Source organism: Mixophyes fleayi, chromosome 3 (genome assembly GCF_038048845.1).
Source record: "Mixophyes fleayi isolate aMixFle1 chromosome 3, aMixFle1.hap1, whole genome shotgun sequence".
NCBI lineage: Eukaryota > Metazoa > Chordata > Amphibia > Anura > Limnodynastidae > Mixophyes > Mixophyes fleayi.
Window position 1 is genome coordinate 108,119,969 of NC_134404.1, and position 25,233 is coordinate 108,145,201.

General features: G+C 40.1%; 1 protein-coding gene across 9 annotated transcripts in view; it reads left to right on the plus strand.

The window, feature by feature from the left end:
* Nucleotides 1–25,233, plus strand: part of ECT2 (epithelial cell transforming 2) — a 69,528-nt gene that overhangs the window by 9,359 nt on the left and 34,936 nt on the right. For 4 of the 9 annotated variants that reach the window (XM_075202147.1, XM_075202141.1, XM_075202145.1 and 1 more), the window contains 12 exons: nt 19–111; nt 4,740–4,922; nt 5,380–5,469; nt 6,180–6,287; nt 8,795–8,868; nt 9,228–9,358; nt 9,852–9,967; nt 10,048–10,110; nt 10,962–11,184; nt 11,388–11,495; nt 12,348–12,484; nt 12,589–12,708. In XM_075202147.1, the coding sequence (XP_075058248.1) occupies nt 19–111; nt 4,740–4,922; nt 5,380–5,469; nt 6,180–6,287; nt 8,795–8,868; nt 9,228–9,358; nt 9,852–9,967; nt 10,048–10,110; nt 10,962–11,184; nt 11,388–11,495; nt 12,348–12,484; nt 12,589–12,708 (1,446 nt within the window). The remainder of the gene's footprint in view (nt 1–18; nt 112–4,739; nt 4,923–5,379; nt 5,470–6,179; nt 6,288–8,794; nt 8,869–9,227; nt 9,359–9,851; nt 9,968–10,047; nt 10,111–10,961; nt 11,185–11,387; nt 11,496–12,347; nt 12,485–12,588; nt 12,709–25,233) is intronic. The other 5 variants (XM_075202148.1, XM_075202144.1, XM_075202150.1 and 2 more) reach the window with 3 other exon arrangements.

Here is a 25,233-nt window from a genome sequence, read left to right on the forward strand (position 1 = left end):
GAATCTTCATTTTCACAGACAGTTAAACTAATGGAAGTTCCAGTTATAAAGATAAGGGAAAATTATCAAGAAAAATCCAGAGAATCCTTTATAAAAAGTATTGTAAATATGGTATGGTGACTTATTCATACCATCTGATCTTGCATGCAGCACATCACAATTGGCTCTTTAAATTGCACCACTAACATTCAGTTTTGAATGAAAATCTCAACCTTTGCTAATGTAATGTGATATTTAACACGTGGCTATGCACTTACTGAGATTTTGTGACTTATCCACGGGGGCTTATCCAATAATTGTAATTAACCTTTTGGTTCTTACTTGTGGTGGAGGATTTTTTCCCCCAAGAATGACTGGCTAGATAATTCAGATATTCCTTATTTGGTACCAGTGTATACAGTCTATGTATTAGATACTTCTGCTATTGCAGGAAAATATATTCTCAAATGTTCTGGGTCTAGTTTTTTTAAAATATTTTTCAGTAATGTTTTTCTTTCCACCCTTCCACTGAGAAGATTTGTCAGGCCCTACTATATTGTAAACTACCCTTATTTTGCAGTGTCTGTTGGCCCCAAAACGTACTTGAGGCCTGGGAATAATCTAATCAAAGCCAATCATTTTTGGGCATGTCCTTAAAAGCATGTGGTATATGGCCATTATCTGCCTGTGTGTGCAGTCATTTTCTGATCACAAAGTCCTAATGCAGTTCTTTCACCCAATCTGAGTGCTGAACAACCACATGTGTCCAATTTGGACACTCTGTGTAAGCAGTTTGAAGCTTGGGCTGAGTGAGGTGACCAGTCTGCGCATGGTCAACTTTAGATTTGTAACTTTCAAGGCTGCGTGTTCTGTTTTGGGTAAAGCAGAACAGTGGAAATCATTGCACGGTCTGGTATTTCTCCAAATTATAATTATTATGCATACACACAAATGCAAGTAAACTGATTATATTTATGTGACAGTGGCCCAATAATCAGTGCTGAAAGGTCATATGCCCATGCAGGAGACTTGCAATATTAATGACCAAGGTATTCAACCAATTTATGTATCTCAGATTGGGACAATGTTAAGCACAACTGGGTCTCTTCTACTGAAAGGTACTGTGATCCATTGCACACAGCCAACACACCCAAGGTGTGTCATGTGATATGGTCTCCTGCATTATCATGTGGATATTTTTTATTATCTGATCTAATCAAAATTGAGACTGCTGTAGATGTTAATCTTTTGTCAGTATTGTTGCAAGCACTGTGTATGCTCTTTTTTTTAAAGGTGGACAAATTGCGTCCTTTTATTGGTTAGTATGAAGTGTGTCTTGATAGATAGATATATATATATATATATATTTCAAAACTGCAAAAGTTTTAGGCAGGTGTGGGAAAAAATGCTGCAAAATAAAAATGCTTTCAAAAGTAGAAGTGGTAATAGTATATTTTTATCAATTAACAAAATGCAAAGTGAATGAAAAGAAATCAAATTTATATTTGGTGTGACCATCATTTGCCTTCAAAACAGCATCAATTCTTCTAGGTGCACTTGCACACAGTTTTTAAAGGAACTTGACAGGGAGGTTATTCCAAACATCTTGGAGAACAAACCACAGATCTTCTGTGGATGTAGGCTTGCTCAAATCCTTCTGTCTCTTCATGTAATCCCAGACAGACTCGACGATGTTGATATGGCCCCCACAGAGCCCTGATCTCATCACTCCCAGGACTCCTTATTCTTCTTTACGCTGAAGATGGTTCTTAATGACATTGGCTGGATAGAGGTACAATAATGAGTGACTGTAGGCAACAGTGAAACATGGTTCCTTGCAAGTTTGGAGCTGCATTTCAGCAAATGGAGTTGGGAATTTGGTCAGGATTAATGGTGTCCTCAATGCTGATAAATACATGCAGGTACTTATCCATCATGCAATACAATCGAGGAGGCGTCTGATTGGCTCCAAATTTATTCTGCAGCAGGACAACGGCTCCAAACATACAGCCAATGTCATAAAGAACTATTTTCATCCTAAAGAAGTACAAGGAGTCCTGGAATTGATGATATAACATTTATGTTTGGAACAACTTCCCTGCCGAGTTACTTCTAAAACTGTGCAAGTGTACCTAGAAGAATTGATGCTGTTTTGAAGGCAAAGGGTGGTCACACCAAATATTGATTTGATTTAGATTTCTCTTCTGTTCATTCAATTTGAATTTTGTTAAATGATAAAAATGAACTATTAACACTTCTATTTTTTTTGAAAACATTCTTACTTTGCAGCATATTTTCCCCACGTGCCTAAAACTTCTGCACAGTATTTTATATTTTCGTTACGTTTTTCTCTTTCCATTGACCCGGGATACAACACATCTCTGCTGTGCTTTGTACACCTGATAGTTGTATCCAGGAAGCAGTTTTGGGTCGTATCCAAGGACAATGCCAGTAGCGTTGCCTAACAATCTAAAAGAGATTGTTTAAAAATACAAAAACACATGAGGATAGTAAAAATATAAAGCAATATGTATAGTTAAACCAATGAATCATCTCATGGTGGTCACTGGATCTGTTAAGTAAACATAATAAGAATATTCATACACAACTTTTTATGTTCTATTTTATCTAATTTACAGTGATAAACTATTCGGGGAAAATACTTTTTTATTTTGCCAGGTAGTTTATGGTAAAACTTGAATTGTGCATTTATATATGTCACTTATTGATCTACTGCAATACATGGATGCTGGTAGTCATTTGCTCCGAGTACAGTTTGAGACACTGTGTCGTCTTAGAGGTTGGTGATATTACTATATGTACATGTATTCACTTACTGGTGCTCAAATTATTGAGTACAATTGTTTTTGGTTTCCTTGATTTGTGTTTGTTCATATTAATATGTTTTATATGCTCTTTCAGCTTTGATTATTGGACTGTTTTATTGCTGTTTGAACCCATTATACCTTTTGTTCTTTTCCTTGATTGTATATGTCTGGCAGGCAGGTTTTAGACACCTGAATAGGTTAGATTAAACAGTATGCTTTTTTTTTTTTTCTTTTTTTTTTTTAGTCAATAACAGTTATGGTTCTTAGTCATGTAATTGACGATGGGAACTATGAGCGATCTTGTCTGTAGATTGCAGGTTGTAGAAAAACTGCTTTTCTAGTCGTCGTCTCTGGTCAACTGTAAAAAATATTAAACAAAAAGTCTCCAAAACTGAGTCTGGGCATATGTTTTTGGATACATTTAGTGGTGAGTAGTGTAAGTGATACATATTGGCATGCAACATGGCATCATTCCTATAACAGATCATTATACTGGCCAAACATATTACAGCAATCTATGCCTGTGCCACAGTGCATGAGTCTTTGTTCCCATAACAGGAATTGTATAATATCCCATGCATTACTTCATAGTAAACACACTGTGATCACTTGATCTGTACTATCCTTGCTTCTCTCTTCATCCCCACTTATTTTTTACCTGTCTATCAGGTGTATGTTTGCAGAGTATCTACATCACTGTTCAAACTTTATCTACCCTTATTGTGCTAATTCAGTCCCCAGTTTTATCCCCACTCTGCAGTCCTGGCCTGTGCTTCCACAGCTGTGTAAAAATACATACCCCAGCTTTAGTGTCACTAACCGCCTCCTATCCACATGCTGTGACTGCACATGTTATGCTTCAGTTTGACTGACCTTCCCTTCCATAGTAGGAATGTCAACAGAAACTTGGCCCATACCAAATGATTAACACCACCCAAGGGGTGTGTCTAGCTGAGCCAAGGGGCATGTTTAGTGCCTTGTCGTTTTCATACCAACCTCCATTATTCCTTCCCCTCCCTTATCATACTGGAGCAGCTGTTTGCAGGTCCTCTGTGCATTGTTCTGCACTTCCTGCAAAGAGAGGAATGAGACGTCCGTTTACTTCTACCTTAGTAGAATTTACATTGCAGTGTTGGGGGTCACACAGCAGGGACCACAGCGCTCAGAGATGGTTCCGTGGGAGCAGGGCCCGGTAGAACTGGTAGCTGATGGACCCTCTCAGTAGCTGCTAATATCTGCAACCCTAGTAGTTTCTCCCCATGCTCTGGCTTGTTGCTCATTATGTATATGGGTGACCAGCACTTGCGCAAGACCTAGTGTTTCTCTACATTGCCTCTCAAAATAGGGGAGGAGGGTTTTTCTTTTCTTGTAAAGTGCAGCCGCACAAGTTTTTATTTAGCTCATAAAATGAACACTATACAACGCTAAACATAATCCATTTGCCCGGTGTACGTATGTTTGTTTATTTTTACTCGCCATGGTGACCATGATGTGTCCAGCCTTGTTCTAAATTGTACTTAATGGGCAGTTTACATTCACACACCTTATATTTTTAGTTCAGTGGTTCTATAATTTGTCATTTGGGAAAAAAAAGCCTGTCTGGGTCCTTCAGTAGACTAAAGACAGGTGGTCTACCGTACATAGGGGAAAACTCAATGCTCACTGCATTAATCAGCTCCTATTTTAGAATCTTTCAGAAATTTGTGAATGATGATTTAAGAACTAATGGAGGGAGGCATTCAAATACTGGAAATTGTTTTCTTTCTCTATGAGAAATGTCTTTAATTCAATGAAATTCTTGTCTGGTGAGTAATTCCTCCTCCCACCTCACCTTCCACAGAGGGGGATATGAGATGTCTTCTGACGTGTATTAAAAGCAAACTATTCTGGACTATCCTTAAACTCTCATATCTTTCTCATGGGAACACACAGGAAATCAAGCTTCCTTACGTCACAACAGAATCTGTGGAAGAGTATGCAGAAGCTGATACCCCGGAATTTGAGAATGTGTTTGTGCTAACAGATTTCCAACATGCTGCTTTTCGATATCTGTATAAAGCTGACTGCAGAATACTTGGCCCACCAGTCATCTTGTATTATGCACAGAAAGGAGAGGTACAATGGTTATAAATGACTTAACTAAAATGTGTATTCTGTTCAATGTCTTGTTATGACAAACATTTAACCATATGTTTTATTTTTATTTTTATTGAAAGGAGACTTTAAGGCACTCTTAACTTGTTTTTTATTTTCTTTGTTTTTGGTACAAGAAATAAGTGCGAAATCACTCTGATTTAAAAAAATAAATAAAATTCTCTGATCTGAGACCTTATAGTCTCCAACAGAGTTGGTGAGTGATGCCCAGTTGATAAATGGAGACTATAGATAAATTATTAAAGCAAAATATTTCCATAGAAACTTTTAAAAACTTTGTGTTATCTAATGCAAATGTTTAATCTAGGCTCGGCTTCCGCTCCAGAAGTTAGCTGCTTGAACCACCAGTTAGTTGTGGCTTATGTGGAAGCTCTTCTAATAGGATCAGACAACATTGTTTTGTTTTTATTTTTTCTAGGCCTTGCCATTCACATCTCGCCCTCTGTATTGTGCAAGCATGTTAAATCTAGTACTTTGCTTTACTGGCTTCAGAAGAAAGGAAGAACTGGTAAGAATGATTATCTAATATTTAACGTGCAAAGAATACCACATCTGTTTGGGAAACAGTGCATGGAATTTGTTAAGAGGAGAACAGTGTCTTGTTCTAAAAGTAAGGGTTTTGTGCAACTCTAAAATTTAATAGTAAAGCCTAAGTAAACTTAGTTCCATTGCACAGTTATCACACACTTGTAGAAAAAAACGACTGCAAAATGTGCTATTTCTTCTGTCTTGTATTTTCTTCCATCTTGAAAGTTCACAATTGTCAATACTCATATATATTTGACATTTGTGCATATTCTAGCTTATGTAAACGTAAAAATACAACAAAACTATATATAGCAAATCAATGTAAACCTTTCTGAGCATATATGTTAATGTGTAGGTCACGAGTTAAAGATGCTTTTGTAAGTCGGGTGGCACTGGATAGAGAAGCGGCATGAAGCAGCCCAATAGCAGTTTAGCATTGGATTGGAGAGGCTGACCTGCTACAGACTAAATGCACTGTACTTACTGTAATAACAGAATCCATAAAAATAGCATGTAATAAGGGAAATTATTGTTGCTAGTAGGGCTACCTGTTTCCCAACACTGATGTATATGGCAATTGTATTCTGCCATGTATTTCACTTGTTTGCTTGTGGAATGTAGTGTATTTGTTTTACAGTCTCATCAAAGATTTATATATGGATGTCTATGTAATTGTGACTTTCATTTTAGGTAAGACTTGTGACATTAGTTCATCATATGGGAGGAACTATACGTAAAGATTTCAGTTCTAAAGTCACACATCTTATTGCCAGCTCCACTCATGGAGATAAATTTAGGGTATGTATTGCTTATTTTTTTGTTTTTATATCTAATAAAGTGTTAAGTGGACGCATTGGATAGAGGAAAATTTCAAGATTTCTCTTCAGTGAAGTGCTGGGGATGCACAATTGAGTGCATTGGATCTTTGTACTGTACATCTCGCGTTATTTCCTGCATTTCATAAAGCGTATCCAGTAGTTTAACATGTACATTGTTAAAGATGAAACTTGAATCTATTTATTTTGGTCCTGCTGTATTATACATGGGCAGAAATGTAATCCCTCTGGCTCCTGTGCGCAATAACTTTTATCTGTTTTCAAATTGGATGACTTAAAGAACTCCACCAAAACTAAACAAAGTAATTATTGTGTTATGTTTATTTAGAGACCCAGTACGCACCGAGAGTTAAACTAGCATAGATTCACCATGCAAATTACCAAGCACACACTTTCAGAGAGTGGATACACAAGTGTTTATAGTATGAAAGTGTGAAAAGAAAAGTGAGTGATGACTGCCTGTGTATGTATGTCAGGTAATTTAGACTGTAAGCTCCAGTGGGGCAGGGACTGATGTGAGCAAGTTCTCTGTACAGCGCTGAGGAATTAGTTGCGCTATATAAATAAATGGTGATGATGATGTTTACCGTTAAATCCTTTTCCTTTAAATACTCCATGGCAGCCATTGTTAAGGTGCACCCCCTTTCCAGTTTTAGGTAGAGACAGGTTAAAAACACACCCTGGCTGGTATATAGTGTAGCTCCTACTCTTTCCTTATATCTTAGTGTCTTCCCAAGTTTTCTTCTGAGAAACATAAACAAAGAAAACTGAGGGTAGGAAATGGGTAATCTGCTATGGAGTATTTCAAGGAAAATGAAGTACTGTAAGTATAATTCATATTTTTTCTCTCCAATCATCCATAGCAGCCATTACAATGGCATGTGGCATGGCCACACAAGAAATCAAAACCAGTCACATATGTTGAAAAAATCAAGAATTTACTTGGTGGCTTATTTGAGAACATGTCTCCCAAACTTAGAATCCGAGTCAGATAATATATCCAGATGATAATTCCTAGCAAGAGTATGAATAGAAGATCATCCAGCTGCTTTGCAAAGCTCCACTGCAGAAGCCTGTGACTTGCTTACCCAAGATGTTGGACCTTCTCTTGTTTAGTGGGCACTCAGGATATCTAGTACCTTACTTCCATTACTCTTTTACACCTGTACATCTGGAAATGACTTGTTTAGCATTGGCATTTGCTTTCCATCTGCAACCATGAAGTTGTTTTGTGTTTTTTGAATTCTTCTGTCCAGGACAGATCTATGGAAATTGCTCTCACCAAGTCCAGGGAATGCAGTTTTCTTTCTTTCATATTTTGGCCGTGGGCAGAAAAATGACAATACAACCTCCTGATTTAATGTGGAGTGAAGACACTACTTTGGTTGGAAATTCCAGATTGGCTCGAAGCACCGCTGTATAGATATTGAGAAATGGCTCCTTGCACCACAGTGCCTGCAATACTCCAACTCTGCGAGCAGACACACATGACAGTGCTTTTAGTATCTAAATATTTTCACAGAAATAACTATCGGTGTGATTATACTTAAACATTTTTTTTCTCCTCCAATTTTGTAGTACTATGGGGGGCCCTTTGTAAATAACACACGTATAACTCATGACGTTCTTGTTATTAAAGCCTGCCTCCATAGCTGGAGTTCAATAACAGACTAAAATCTGAAGTCCTACTTCCCTGCTATGTGCCATACACCGAATCCACAGATATCTCCAATGCCAGAAACTGTTCCAAATAGCTCCAATAAAAGGGAATTTGATTCCTTTTGACATGTATCGACACTCGCTCAGCCTGGTGACTGGTTGGAGTGTAGAACGAAATGGAACTATTACAGGCATCTGAGACCCTGGCGGATTTGGTTCACAAAATGATGGATATATAAAATCATTTCTGGGGAAATTATCAGTTTTTGAAGTAGACTTATCAGGAACAGCTGTCACTGTGTCTTTTATGATGTTTGCCCTCGCAGCTAAAACACTGGCTTTACATAATTTTTCATATTTTTAAAGTTATTGTGTGGTCTTTCAAACTAACTCTTTACTGTGCACAGTAGATGACTGAAGCCATTGGTGGGTAATCCTTCTTGTGTGGTCTAATACCTGTCCATTGCTGAAATCCAATGCTTTATTGGGAGACCTGATTCTATCTGCTTTGCTTCCATAATTGAGAGACTTGAATAGGATAACATGAAGATCCCGTGTTTGCGATAACGTGCTATATGCCACTTTATTAGCATATTAGTTGTATCATATGTATAGCCTAGGCTTTTCCATCATGTCATTTATTCAATTATGAAGTTCATTATATAGGACCACATTTCTTTTACAGAGCGGCAAAAGTATGTCTACTATAAGAACAAAGGATAACAAACTACTTTGATTACAAAATGGGAGATGCATCATATTCTTTTAAAATTCTAGTGGGTTTAGGTTTTGTTTGTCTTCCCTTTTTAGGTTGCTGTAAGTTTGGGAACTCCTATCATGAGGGCTGACTGGATATTAAAAGCCTGGGAGAAGAGGAATGAGCTGTGAGTATTAATGAGATATATAATGGTGTTTAACACTGCTTATGTAATGCTTAATTTTCCTATAAGTTTTAATAGCAAATTAAAACATTTGTACATTCTCATACATTTATACTCCCTCTTGAAGACTTTTGTAACAAAGGAGAAGTCAGCCATTTCAGCTAGTGACTACAGACAAGATACACCCTTTTTATTCATTTGGAATGTAAAAAAACAATATATTCTACTTCACCATTGCATAGCTAAAATGTATGCAATACTCAATGATGAGAAGGAATGCTCTCCTATTTCATCAAGAATTGGGGAAAGCTTGCAAATATTTTAATAAGATGATATTGTTTTTTTTTTTTGTTTTTTTTTAGAGAATTCAGTGCAGCAGATGAGGAATTTAAAAATGAATTCAAGGTTCCTCCATTTCAGGACTGCATATTAAGTTTTCTGGGGTTTTCAGAAGAAGATCGGGCCAATATGGAAGAAATGACGGAAATGCAAGGTAGCTAGAAAATGCATGTTGTGTGATGGCAGGTCATATTTTATATACAATAAAACTAATACAAATGTACAATACACATGTTTGAGAGTGTGCAGAAATATTCCTAGCTGTCAACTAATATGAATAGATGGATTGTAGCTGAGAATATATCTTAATGATGTGTGTTTTGTTTTTTGTTTTTTTGCCCATTGAGGCAAAATTGTAGATTTGACGCTACATTGCATCTTTCATATTGTTTTTATGCACCTCTGTCCTTACAATGACAAAGTATATTAAAACATAACTGGTTAAAGACCTTAGTATGTACTTGTAATCTGATTGATGGAACTCCGTTGTAGTTGGAAAACTTTTTGTATTTTACTGGTAATTTCTTTTTTTAGTTCATGGGGGAAAAAATATTGTTCTGAAGATCATATGTATTATTGGGCTGTAAATTAAACAGAAAATTGGCATACTCCTTCAACTGCATATTTTAACTTTTTTTCTGCGATAGGGGGGCAGTTTTTACCAGTGGCAGACGAAAAGTGCACTCACCTTGTTGTTGAAGAAAACTCTGTAAGAGAGTTAACCTTTGAGCCTCCAAAAAAACTTTATGTAGTAAAGCAAGAGGTGAGCACCATGGATTACAATAACTGCTTCACAACTGTGAGGTCCATTACTTTTGTTAATTTTTGTAATTGTCTCCTCAGTGGTTTTGGGGAAGCATACAAATGGATGCAAGAGCTGGAGAAACAATGTACCTCTTTGAAAAGGTAATAAGTGTTAGCCAAATCTTCCTAATACTGTGCATTTCTGGCAAATCTGAGAAATTGGGGCAGTATTTTAAAATTGGCATAACACATGTAGAAAATCACATTAAGAATGGGGGAAATAGAATAGTAATATAACTCATGTTCAGTGAGTGTAAGGAAGAGGAAATGTTTGTGCCATGACGTGGTGCTGTTCTTATTTGTCAGTATGGAGAGTGACTGTGTAGGGAACTCCATGCGGAGGCATAAACACTGGTGGTATTAGTGTAGAGCCTATTCTTGTGACTATTATGATCAGAAGTAATAATCCATACAGAGCCCATTCCTGGTGGATTAGTATACTGCAAACTGCATGATAGCTTAGTGCACAATACCGAGCCCATTTTTGATGACTAATGTAGACCCTCCCTCCATGTTCTGGTAATTTTGTGATGTATGAACTGAGTGTTCTCAGTGTAACATATATGTAACATTACTTATTCCTGTCTTACATATTGGAAAGTTCTATATGCATGCTGCACTTTTTCATATTGTTCCTCTTGGACACCCGATTGCTGATACCCCTAAATTACTATCTTAGCACAGCCTTTGAAAAGATTGCTTCCAAATTATTTGTTATCAAAAAAACATTAGGTCACTAATATCTGTAATCGAAAGTGGCAAGAGGTCTGTTTTGTAGTTTAGACAGTTGTAGAGCTCTCTTCAAAACGCAGGACATAATACATTTTTAGAAGGGTGGCGGCATAATGACTTATGATGAGATGATGTGTGTGTATATGTATATGTGTATATATATATATATATAAAATTTATTTATTTTTTTCATTATATATTTTTTTTTTTCTCTTTTATAGCAGGATAGCCCGGCTCTTAAAAAATCTGTGTCTCTGCTTTCTTTGAATACACCAAGTAGTAATCGCAAGAAACGTAGATTGAAAGATACTCTTGCACAACTAACCAGAGAAACTGACATTTCGCCCTTTCCACCTCGCAAACGTCCTTCAGCTGAACATTCCTTGTCTATGGGATCACTACTTGACATCTCAAACACACCAGAGTCTGGAAAGTCTCTTTCAGGTAAACATTCATCAACAGGTGTGATTTTGATCCATGGAACATAATGAAAAGTATATTCAAAAAGAAAGGATCATGAATAAAAACGTTTCTGTATTCGTGAACTTCAAAAGTCTTAACTATATTTAGGTTTTGTTATTTGTGTTGTACAGTATAGAAATATATAGAAAAAGTAGACTAATGTTTGTGTCTTTTAACTTGTGCAGGAAGCAGAGTAGCAGTAGGAGATTGTGAGACAGGACAATCCACAAGTAATAGGTGTAGTCAATCAAGGAAGAATACACGGAGAAGCCAAAGTAGACGTTCAAGCACCAGTAATGTTTACTAGTTGTACACCAATGCGTTGTGTGAGACTGATGTGCCTTAAACTTGCTCTATGGATTAAAGTTGCAGGGATCGATTTCATCTTAACAAAGTCAAAGCTTCCACCTACCGCTTATTTCAGCCTGGGAGTTCACCTGCGTAAATAATGACTGTACATTATGTGGCTGCGGGTGAAGGCTTTTTACTTTTGATAGAATTTTCGTTTGTAACAACCAATTTCTGAAGACCAGCTTTGTTCATAGTGTTACAGACCATTCACACACACTGTAGTTTTGTAACCCAATCATTTGATTACCCCTAGTTTGAATCCATTATAATCGGTTGACAAATCATCCAAATTATATAAACAAACATTGAATCTCCTATATTTGCATAAAATATTCATCAGATGGGTTCCATTAGATATGTTTACTTTGGGAAAACAATGCCATTTTGACATTGCCCAAGACAAGATTGTGGGATACCTTTTAGGTGTTCCAGACAGTTTGACTTTGTAATGCATGTTGTTAAAATCTGTCATTTAATGGTAAAGATCAACTAAATGTAATTGCAAAGCACAAACTAATGCCATTCTTATATTTCCTGCTATTTTGACTAAGCAAAATGTAAATAAGCTGCTAATGGGGGCTGTCTTTTGGGATGCGCAGTTTTGTTGCCCTTCAAAATGCATCGCAAATCTGTGTTGTAAACTACCAGTTTGTGATCAGTGGTTACTTTGTCACATGACCATGCTTACACACAGGGTGTGCACACATCTTGGAACTATCATGCAGCAATGCCAACTTTGGAAAATAGGAGAGAACTGTTTAGACACCAGTTTAATATATATTTCCTTTTATCAGATCTACCAAGAATTTCTACAAAGCCTTCTAAAGTTTCCACACCTGTACCTCAAAAACAGTCTGCAAGATGGCAAGTAGCAATGGAATTGTATCAGACTGAGAGCAATTATGTTGACATTCTAACTACAATAGTACAGGTAACTTCAAACATTTTGATGTATGAAGTAAGCATTGTTTTTTAATATGTTAAAATGTTTAAATAATTTTATGATATTCTTTAACTCTGAAATGCCTTTTGCAGCTTTTTCAAGTTCCATTAGAAAAGGAGGGACAAGTAGGAGGACCAATCCTTGCTCCAGAAGAGATCAAAACTATTTTTGGCAGCATACCAGATATTCTGGATGTACACACACAAATTAAGGTATCACTTTAAATGCAAACTATAGCTAGACAAGCTATGCATTATGTACAAGGTTAGAAATGTGTATGTATATATAATCTGTGCGACACAGTCCATAGCAAGTCTACATACACTCTTCAGGAGAGTGGATAAAACATTTACTTGTCCTGAAACTCATGACATCTTCGAGCGGCCAGCTGTATTTTAGTCAGAAGATTCATCTTACTCCTTCACCATTTGATCTTTCCGATGGCATGTGATTGAACAGAGTAGTAGGAAAATCTGTTTGTGCCACTCAGTTTAAACCCAATGAAGTTTGGTTATGGAGTTGGATTCCTTTGAAGTGCTCAGTTTGGTCAAGTCATCAAAGATGGACAGATACAAGTGGTATAAATAACTATATAAACAACTGAATATTATATCTGTCAAGTTCACTACACATTTTTTTCATCTACAGTTTAAACAAAACCTATAGCTTTTTCTCCTTTCCACTTTTCCTCCAAGTATCCTGAGCTACTATACTTGCAGTTGACCTTTAGTCCCAAACAAAAACAGATTGTCATTTGAATTTTCTCACAAAACAGACAACAGTTAGCCTGCTAAACACAGATGCCTGACAGTTTCCCTTTCTTTAATTTAAAAAATATTCATAAAGTATAACAAATATTGTATAAAATGATAATACACAAACGTTTGATTCAAATGTATTGATTGTACCATTAAGTATTGCCATGGAACAAAAATTGAGAATTATACTCGCCGTTAATTTCCTTTCCTTGAGATACTCCATGGCAGCCCTTACAATGGGGTTAATGCCGTGATCAGCTAGTGTAGTCGGGAAGAATTTTGCCCCACCTGGTCCCTATATAAGGCAGCTCAGCCTCTTCCTCAGTGTCTTTCGTAACTTCCGAAGCCGTCCTAAAACATAACTATTAGAACAAAGGTGGGAAAATATAGAGCTGCCATTGAGTATCTCAAGGAAAGGAAATTAACGGCGAGTATAATTCTCAATTTTCCTCTCCCTACTCCATGGCAGCCCTTACCAAAGCTGTACAATAGTCGGGAGGGCAATAAAAAATCAAAACCTTATATGCTTGTTGGAGAATCTTTTTCCCAAACTGACTCCTTGGAGACTGAAACGTCAAGAAGATAATGCTTAGAAAACGTGTGCATCGAGGACCATCTGGCGGCTGCCTTACAGATGTCTGTTGCCGATGCATGTGCCCAGGAGGTTGCTGCTGCCCTAGTTGAAGGATGCTAACAGCAGATACCATCTTTAAGAAACTCAACACATCCGGCACACTGGCAGACATGGAATCTTTCGCCATGTCCCCTGCCCAACAATCACATTTTTTCCAAATTCTGTCATAAATTATAGAGGAATTATTTTTCCTGGCCTGAATTCGAATATCTATTACCTCATCTGAAACACCTTTGGATTTCAGTAATCGCTGCTCAGTCTCCACGCCATCAAACCAAGGGAGTCTGGATTTGGATACAAAACCGGACCCTGATGTATGAGGTCTGACCTGACCGGCAACGGCCATGGATGTTCCACGAACATTCTCCATGCTACAGCGAGCCAAGGGTGCCGCGGCCACGCCGGGAGGACTGCTATCCCCTCCACCTTCTCTTTCCTTATCTTCCTGAGTACCTGAGGTATGACTGGAAAGGGAGGAAACACGTAACCCAGCTTGAAGCTCCAGCGCATTGACAGGGCCTCTATCCCTAAGGCCCTGTTGTCTCTGACGAAAGTAGAAGAGGGGCATTGTTCTGTGTGGCCATCAGGTCTATTTCTGGCGTTCCAAATCTGCTTAAGTAGTCCTCTACTACGTTGTCTTGTACGTCAAGGGCTGAGAGAGTTCTCCGGTTCATTTAAACCCATGCCATTAATGTGGTTATTTTGGCCAACATTGCCCTGGTCTTGGTACCACCTTGCTTGTTTATAAAGGCTACCACAGTCCTGTTGTCGTGATAACACTCGTAGATGCTTGGTTCGTAGATAGACCTGGAAGTACTGTAACGCACGCCAGAACGCTCTTATCTCCAAGAGTGTTCCCCTGGAGAAAACTTTGTCTCGCCAAGTGCTTGGCGTGACCATCGTCTGCATGTGAGCACCCCAACCTACTGAACTGGCGTTTGTGGTAAGGACACACCAGTCTGGTATCGAGAGAGTCACACCTTGTTTTCTCAGGCCTGGGAGCTGCCACCAGCGTAAGGATTGTCTCGCCAATCTTGAGAGGTTGATTTTGGCATCTAGAGACCCCGCTGTACGATACCATTGTGCAAAGAGGTTTGCTTGAAGATCTCTCATATGCCATCTTGCCCACGCAAGGATTCCTATTGTTTAGGAAAACATTTCTAGGAGGCGAAGACATGTTTGTGCTGCAACACGAGGTTGAATCTGAATTTGGTGCGCTAAGGACTGGATTTTGTCCAATCTTTCTTGAGAGAGACCGACCTTGTTCATTCGTTATATTTATTTGCACTCCTAGAAACACAAGCTGTTGTGACTGTGTCAGATGGCTTTTTAAAACATTGACTAACCAACCATGCCATTGCAGAAACTGGATTTCTTGGGATGCAACCTCCAAGGCCGCTTCCTCTGACTTTGCCGAACTTAGGATATTCTCCAGATACGGCTACAAAGCCACTCCTCTCTCCCCGAGTGCGGCTATGAGAACTATAAGGATCTTGGTGAACGTTCTTGGAGACATGGAAAGGCCAAACGGAGGGCAAGTAAACTGGAAGTGGCGTCCTTGAATGCAAAATCGGGAATTGCTGGTGATGGGATGTGATCGGAATATGAAAATATGCATCCTTTAAGTCTATTACCGTCAGAACATCTGTTTCTACTGCTTCGAGGATTGAGTTGATAGATTCCATCCGGAAATGTTTTGCTCGCACATAGCGGTTGAGAACCCGTAAATCTAGTACTGTCCCGAAGGCTCCTGATGGTTTCTGGACGGGGAACAGTCTGGAATAGAACCCCATATTTTTCTGACTTGACGGTACTGGTACAATAGCTTTTGTTTTCACTACACCTCTTAGGCTTTCCTCCAATGCTTGCTGTTGTAAAGAAGACGAGGGACTTCTTGACTGAATAAATTTGTTTCTTTCTGGGTAGGTATGGAATTCTATGGCATATCCCTTGGTGACTATCTCCTGGACCCATTTGTCTTGTGTGGTCTGAATCCAAACTTTTGAAAAGCGTGATATTCTGCCGCCCACTGGAGTTAGTGGAGACTGGATCTGCAGATAGTCATTGGGTTCTTTGCTGTCCTTGTTTCTCCCTTTTGTTATGGTCTGAAGGGCCGAAAGGACTGTTTTGCCATATTATCTTGGTGTTTAGAATATTGTCTCCCTGGCCTACAGGCACGGGCTTCCTTAAACTGTGTCCTTGGAGAATAAGAGAGGAAACGTCTAACCTTTCTGTCTAGTGGTAGACTATTGGCATTGCCACTTGCTAGCCTCTGCATTAGATTATCCAGTTTTTCACCAAAATAAAAAATTGCCTTCATATGGAAGCGTTGTCAGACGGCTTTTGGATTGATCTGCCGCCTACGGACGTTGCCAAAGCGCTCTTCTTGCCACAACTGCCGAGGCCATGCTCTTGGAAGAGAACGCAATCGCATCCAATGAGACTTCACACAAGAAATCAATGCTTTTCTGCATAATCGCTAAGGATTTAAGAAGATGCAACCTATCTATCTTATCCTGAATATCTGTATGTAGAGTACTGGCCCACAACCGAAGGGCTCTAGCTACCGAACCCATGGCTATCCCAGACTTTAGAGTTATTCCTGAAGTGATGTGTAATTTCCTGAAGGAAGTTTCCATTCTCCTATCTATAGCATCTTTTATCCCATCATCCCACGGGAGAGTGGTCCTGGAGGATAAGCCAGCTATGGCTGAATCCACCTTAGGCACCGAACACCATTTCAGCATATCCTTATCCTGAAAAGGGTACATTCTCCCCATATTAGGATGACTCTTGTCTAAGGCTTGCCATTCCTTACCGATCAAGTCTTTAATCACCTTATGTGTATGGAACACTAGACTTGGTGCTCTTAATCATAGTGAGCCTTTTAGCAGAGTGATTATCTCTCCTGTCTCCTTCCTGACAGGTGAGTTGGATGAGAAATGGCACTGCCGGCAGCGCACTGCGCATGCGCGCATTTTCGTGCATGCCTGCCGGGAGTCCAGGAAACCAAATACTTCCAGAGAGGAGAAACTCTCACCACAGACCTGCCCTGCTGGTACTGCACACTCGGCACAGAGGGATGCCAGAAACCTCTAATAAGTAAGCCCTCTCGGATAAGATAAAACACGAAAACAAAAAAAACACTACACTACCCTGTCCTACACACGCTGGGTCAGGAAAAGACGACACTGAGGAAGAGGAGGAGCTGCCTTATATAGGGACCAGGTGGGGCAAAAGTCTTCCTGTCTGCACTAGCTGATCAGGGTATTAACCCCATTGTAAGGGCTGCCATGGAGTAGGGAAAGGAAAAGGCATTTCCATGATACCACCATTGCTGTAATACCTATATTTGTCTGAGTTTTAGGCTGGTGGTTCAAAATAGAATGCTCTGTACTATTCAAATAACGCAACCTTTACCTTTTTGAGTCCAATTCCTTGTATAACAACATTTCGCCTGTGCCCACGTTTTTCCTTGTTTCACTGTAGGGACTGCAATATCTTGTATCGCTTAGTGTTTCTACATCCTTTTTCCTTCATCCTTACTGTCTATCTCTTTCTGTCTCTGTGACCTAATTATTATGCTGATGCTTCATAGAAGATGGGGTTATATTGGTCATGCCATAACATTGTATGCTGCCTATTCACATAGCTGTTTAAAGTTGTAGAATAAGAGCATGAATGACTCCTGACAGACCAACCTCACTGAGTTAGGTCTATGTTAAAGCTATAATTATCCTGCTTTTCTGAGTCATTGCTTCATTGTTAGTGTTACAGTTTGTAAACAAGACACCAATCCATCAACCTTTTAGAAATTTTAGGTATTGATTGCAGGTAAAACGAACCCCTAGTGTCATTTTTGCCAATTCCCCTCCCCCCAAAAAAAAAAATCCACACCCATAACTTTCTTGACTAATCATAGCTACAGATACCATTGTTTGTAAGACTTTTACATTGTTAGTGAATTTACCATCACTATATTGGGTAAGAATTTCTACAGATTTACTACATTTGTCGTAAAGAAATCCTTCCTTTGTTCATGGTGAAACAATCTTTCTTCTGTTCACAATTGGTAACCTCTTGTCCTTTTTAATTAGTGCACTTCTAAGGTGTATTTTTCCAAACTAAGCAAACTCCAATTCTTCTCACCTCTTATACCTTCTTTTCTATCTTTGATTCTATCTTTAGTAGTACTATGTTGGCTCTACGTGCATTTCCCCTTTTATTATGCATTCCATGATTTTATTAAGGTTTGGAAAACTTCTGTGTTTTGGTGCGAATGCAAAAGCTTCCACACTTCTTCCTTTTAGGCTTTCATATATTCTTTATATTCTACAGGACAGTCTGGATGGTGAACTGAAGCTTTGTTCCTTTAAGGTTCAGTTCTTGACCTGGTCGGTGTATTTCCAGAGAAAGTTGACTTTGATGCCAGATTTACAGGGTTTTTACATATGCTGTCTCCTTATGTCCCTCCTACGCACCATGGAATCTTAACTTGGTTCTTCTTGCTCTTCAGCATTCTCCGTTTGAATCTTTGGAGTCTGTTGGCTTAAAGTTCTTCACTTGGAAAATTATTTTCCTTAAAGCCATCTCTTCAGCTAGCTGGGTTTCGGAATTGGTAGCCCTTTCTTGCAGATCTCCCTTCTAGATTTCACGACTACAGGGCTTTCTTGCGTACATCCCTATTCTTCCAACATAAGGTGGTGTCCAATTTATACTTTAATCTGGATAATTTCAATTGAATTTAGTATGGTAAATGCTGCCATGGGTGTAAAGAAAATGCCTAAATCTTAGGCTGATATGTACACTGGATTTGAAGTTATGTCTTTAAAATTGTAATTTTTTTTAACGCAAAATTTGCTGTTAATATTTTTTTATGTTGCATTTCTAGCTCACCTAATTGAGCTAGAGAGTTGGACAAAGTCTCATTTTAAACCTTTTTTTTTGTCTTTTTCATCCAATCTGGGGGATACTGCTACCATGGGGTTGTATGAGGGCGCATGGAGTTGGCACTTAGTTAGTTAACTGACAGAAGCTCCTCCCCACTGCAACCCCTGTAGCTGCTCAGTGTTCTTTAAGTGCCCAAGGAGTTGGGCTGTTTTCAGTACTGCTCTGTAGTACTTGCTGTTAGTTTAGATCAGATTTTCTTTTATTTATTCTTATTTATTTTTTACTTACCCCGTCCTACACCCATAGGACTAGATGGATCACCGCTCCGTTCAATTCAGTTACGCTGGTAGATTTCTTCAGTTAGAGGCAGTGCCAGCCGTGCGTTGATGAGGCAGTCACTGATTTCTTATGACAGGTCTGCGCTGCCTCAGGCATAAAGCGTTGTGCCCTGATCGGTGAGCAGCCATTACAGGGAGATATTAACTCCCCTGCTGAGGCGGAGGGGGAAACTTTGATCTCACCAGACAGAAAAGTGAGAGAGCAAACATTGCGGGGAGTGAGAGCAGAGAGCCCCCCCCCCCCCCCCCCCCGAATCTTGATATTCCCCAGAACGTGATTTTTTTGCACCTAAATGACAGATGCACCGTTTACTGCTCACCTCACAGAAGACTGGGACATCACCTATTAAATTACAGTGGCTGGCTCCTTCCCTCTTCATCCTTGCACAGGCCTTGGGTCCTCAGCAGCTAAGTACCTCACTGGGGAATAACTAATTCATGAGGTTCCTTGTTGTAATAGAGTGTAAAGGGTGTATGTGTGTGTATATATGTATATAAAATTATAATCTTTCTAAAGTTTAGAGCCTTGTTATACAATGTTCTAAAGTTGATGGAGACAGTATTTTACATGAGTGTTCAGTTAAATTATTCTGAGATATTCATATTATTATTCAGAGATTAATTTCCATACTCTTTTGAGGCATTAGCCAGGGTCAAAACAAAATTGATTATACAATCTATTATCTTTGTGGTGTGTTTATGGACTCTGTTTTTCTTTTAATTAATAACACATACTTTTTTACTTGACAGATACAAGTACTATTACACGCATATATAGTGGTTTAAAAATTTAGGAGGAGCATGTCCTTTTCATATAGGATTGCTTCCCTTCACAAATTGGGATGTTTCATTGGAGACAATTCAGGGGAAGAGACAGTTGAACCTCCTGAGCAGTTTCACCTCCCACACTACTAAGAAGAAAAAAAAAACTACCCTAGACATTGTTCTGTAGGGAAGGAGTACCTTACATCAGTTTTGTACATAGCTGTACTAATTCCTTCACATAGATGGTCTTTCTGTTGAGATTCTTTCTATTGTGAGGAATATTCCGTTATGTATATTAACACAAAATTGTGTTGGGGAGTACAACTCTGGGTGTATGCCTGTAGAGTTATGTATGTGTATTTATATAAACGCATAGCTATATATAGCTGTGTGTATGCGTGTGTGTTTATATGTATACTGCGACTATGTGTTAGAATTGCAGGTTAGCTATTTCTGTTGCATCATAAATATTGCACATCATGTCTGACAAAGGTAAAACAAGCCAGGTGGAATATTTTACCTCTGCAAAATGTAAAACCAAACTACCAAGTGGATGGTAGGATCCGGGGTCAGTTTGTGTGGACTGTGATGCAGATGGCTACGATGGGTGCGTACGAGGGCACCTACTCAAATGGGGGATCCAGCGTAGGCAACTGCATTGGAACAGTAGGTGGCGGCGCTATTTCAGTTGCTCACCCATCCAGCAGAGATGCCCACAGTGGATGTGATTATCACTCTGGTTCAAAATGTATCCGTGCAGCCTTCTAAGACTGCTGCCCATACGACATCTTCAACGGTTGCAGGAAAAGGTTCTTCTGTCCTTCCAGCTCCTCTTGATTCCCAGGGTCAAATCCAGGTGAAAGTTTCTTGGTCTACTTTATTGGATAGAGAGATAGACCATTAGCAAGCTGATTTGCCCAGGTCTACAGCAATCTGATTTGCTTCCTCTGGCATTACATACGAAAGGATATCATATATGAGGCAGCTTGGAATTCAGACTCAGTGTAGTCTTCCATCTCCGTTTCAGTAGTTGCAGATCGAAGAATTATGTGGTTACGTTCATGGAACGCAGATAAAAAAATCCAAAAAGTCCTTGGCATATCTTCCTTATGCCAACACTGTTCTTTTAGGTGCAGAGCTATACAATGTCATAAAGCAGGCTACTGGAGGAAAAAGTTTCTTCCTCCCTGTTAATGTCCAGAAACCACGAGGACCTTGTTTTGGTCCTTTTGTCTGCCTACGGTTTAAAGTGTCACCCTGAGAGGGTAGTCTTGCAGAGGTAAGCCTATTGCGTTCCAGAGACCAGTCACAGAGGGGCAGGCTGTTCTATTCCAACAGGTATCCAGAGCCTAAAAACCCTGAAAAGCCTGCAACCTGACAGGATTCCTCTCCTCTTCGCAGCCATTGTGGGTGGATGCCTCTTTTTGTTCCTGAACCAATGGGCGGCTTCCACTCAGGATCTGTGGATTACGAGAATTATGCAACATGGCTACATGATAGACCTCCAAAGTCGGCCACCTCACTGTTTCTTTTCCACCACTCCGCGAGACAAAGTAAAGAGATAGTTGATGACTTCGCTTCTTTGCCAGGTCCCAGAGGGACAAAGGGGCAGAAGGCTTCTATTCAAATCTCTTTCTGGTTCTGAAGCCAGATGGCTCCTGTCGTTCCGTCGCAGAGTGCAGTGGGGAACTCCCACTTTTAATTTCGTTAGGCCTTTTCAAGGCTCCTTAAGTGCCTTGTAAAGACCATAAGTCTTTACAAATATCATAGCAGTTATGGCACCACGATTGTGTACTCTGGGAGTCTGCATCATCCCAGACTTGGATGATTTGCTAGCAAAGGTGAACTCTGATCAGACCCTCTGGCTCCATCTTTCATCCATCTGGTGGACACTGTTTTACCATGGCGTTGTGTGAGGGGAGGAGGAGTTTAGCACTTAACTGGTTAACTAAGTGAGCTGCTGACAGACTTTTCCCCCTGCCAACTCACTGAGCTCTCAGTTTAGTTTGAGTGCCCAAAGGAGTTGGGCTTATTTTTATGGTATGCAGTGAATTTATTCACTGTTCTTCTCATGTTTTTGATTTGTTTTGTTTTATAATTTTCTTTAGAGCACGTGTGTGCTCTGTTCTGTACAGAACACACTCGTTGACAGGAGCAGCTGTCAGCTAAGAGCCGAATGACTCTCGCTGACGGTTCTTTGAGATTTTTATGCTCCTGTAACAGTGTGACAAGCGGCTAATACAAACCGTTCTCACACTGAGGGTAATTGGATTTCCGGCGCTGCCGCGGAGGCAGAGAGCACCGATAATCCCCTCAGCCTCCGGTTGACATAGAAATTACTAAGTCCGCCTCAGCAGAGGAAGGGGGAACTTGGTACTACGCTGCTGGGCAGAGACGCTGTGAGCAGGCTGCAATAGCAGCACTAGATGAGAGTGGAAATGGCGATTCTGCTTATAAGAGAAGCCGTGAATCGCCTGGGCACTGAATGGGCTTCACAATAAGCCATGTAACCAGCGGACAGAATCGGGGGGAAGTTACCTTGAGAGGACTTCCCCCGTCTGCATTATACAGTGGACTTGTCTGGTGCCAAATCTGGCCGGGAAAAAGATAAGTCAGTGTGAGGAGAGGAGAGCTGCTGACGGGCTTCTCTTTTCATCTGTGGCTTAGTCTTGGAAGGCCAAGTACCCAAATTCTTTCTATTTTCTCCCTATATTGTGGATAGTGAGTTAGTGGAACACTGTTGCATGTATCTGCATAGTTTGGGGCATAGTATACAGCATATATAGATACTTGTGAATATATCTCTATCTCTATCTCTTGACCGTGGTCACAGATTAGTTAGTATCTTCTGTTTAGCTCTTGTGTGTTTGCAATTTTCCTATTGGCTGTACTGTGTTTCCTTAAAATGTCTGATAAAGGTAAAGCACCTCGGGCCAAATATTATGCTTGTTCCAAGTGTAATACTAAATTGCCTAGGGAACACCAGGAGCGCTCTGTTCTGACTGCATTGGGGTATTCGCGGCGGCTTAGTCACAGACCAATACTCTAGTTATGATAGAAATGTCAGCGTGGGCGGCTGCCCTGACGCAGGGGTTAGTACATTGGTACAACTGCTTTCTAAGCCCTCAGAAATTCCAGTGGTTGCTGCAGGTCTTCCTTCAACTGATGGAACGGTAGCCCTGCTTAATTCAGGGGTAACTGCGGGAATTGCTGAGCCAATTATTTCAGGACTAGCGGGACATTCCTCTGAAGCGCAATCTCGGGCCCCCATTATGGGTGACCTGGCTTGGTCCACATCGTTGGTTAGGGATCTGGATGGGTTGAATTGATTTTTAGAAAATCCTAGACATTAACCTAGGAATAAGAGACATCGATCTGCTAATCCCCTTCTGTCCCTCTCTGATTCGGAGCTTACATACATTAAATGGTGTGAAAAACGGACTTATCATTCAAATTCATTCCATCTGTCTAGGTTTCTTGCTTTTCTCCAGGACGACCTAGGTGTGAGTCTTCGCCTGGTTTCTTTAAAAGTGCAGATTTCAGCGCTTTCAGTGTTTTTGTTTTTGTTTTTTTTTATTTTTACAGTCGCCTGCCAGATATACCGGATGTCAGGACTTTCTTACAGGGGGTACTGCATATCCAGCACCCTGAGATCTTAATTTGGTTCTTAATATGCTCCAGAAGCCGCCTTTTGAACCGTTAGTCTGCAGAGTTACGGTTCTTAACGTGGAAGGTGGTTTTCCTTCTGGCAATTGCCTCAGTTCGTAGGGTTTCTGAGCTGGGCACACTGTTTTTTTGTCGGGAGCCTTATCTGGTATTTCATGATGACATAGCAGTTCTCAGAACGGTTCCATCATTTCTACCGAAGGTACTTTCTGGTTTTCATGTAAACCAGGAAATTGTAGTTCCTGTATTTTTGGTTGATCCATAACCTTCTGGTACAGGATCTATGAAATTCTTGGATGTCGTTAGAGCTTTAAGAATTTATGTGCGTAGGACAGCAAAGATTCGCCATACAGATACTTGTCTGTTTATTTTATTTGACTTTTTAAAATGTGGTTGGCCAGCCTTAAAGCCATTTATTGCTAGATAGGCTGCCTTAGAATGTCCCCATGGTAAAGCCGTGTCCCCCAGTTGGATGAAAGAGAAAAGAGGATTTATGCTTACGATAAATCTGATTCCATCTGGGGGACACTGCGGTCTTTCCTTTCTGCTTTTTCTCTGGATGTTCTTGGTTGATTGGCCAATCTTCTTTGGACCTTTATAATTAAACAGAGCTCGGGGTTGGCAGGTGGAGGAGTCTGTCGGCAGCTCACTTAGTTAACCAGTTAAGTGCCAAACTCCTCCCCTCACACAACCCCATGGTAAAGCAGTGTCCCCCCAGATGGAATCTGAGAAACCGATTTATCCTCTTTTGGCTGTCCAAACAAGTGGCGGAAGCAATTTTTACAAAAATCCCAATTTGTCCCCTGTCAGAGGATGTTTTATCCTTGGCCTTAATCTAGACAGCAGAATGTAAAAGGTGTTTCTAACAATCAACAAGGTGCGTTTTCTTCAGGTCTACATCCTACTATGTATGAAACTAATAGGTGAGAAGGTCTCCACATTTGAAGTGTTTCCGTATGGTTCCACTCTTGCATAGTTCAGTGAGACATCTTGTTCAGCTAGTTGGCATCCCACATTCAGCTGGCCTCTTAGACACTCCAGTTGTCTTCCAGAATGTGCCTTTCCATTGGTTGGTGATGGGTCACTTGACGGTGTGCAGGTCGTTTGTCCCGTGGTTCTGAATAATGGTCGCAGGAGTGTTTGAGTCGGATTAAGGAGAGACGCCCCAGATATTGGGTGGAAATGTATGTCCTGGAAAATTCTTGGATATTTATCCTGGACGTAGAAGAATTGGGAGGACGACTGCCAAAACAAACACACCGTGTTGCCAGGGGAATGGTCTCTACTCATGGAGGTGTTTCGATGGTTGGTCCAGAAGTGGGAATCTTCGGATGTGGCCCTCATGGCGTCTCGCTAAAACTGCCAGGTGCCCAGGTTCTGCTCCATGTGCCCAGGTTCTGCTCCATGTGCCCAGGTTCTGCTCCATGTGCCCAGGTTCTGCTCCATGTGCCCAGGTTCTGCTCCATGTGCCCAGGTTCTGCTCCAGGACCCCAGAGACCCTTGGCGTGCATGCTGGATGTCATGAACACGAAATTGGAAACTGTGTAATCCAGTGATCTTGATTGCACCCGATTGTCCCTGTCGAGCCTGGTATGTGGATGTACTGCGCATGACACTCGGTAAAGGGTGGCGACTTCTACATCGAGACAATCTATTGCTTCAGGGGCCATTTCAGCAACCTTGCCC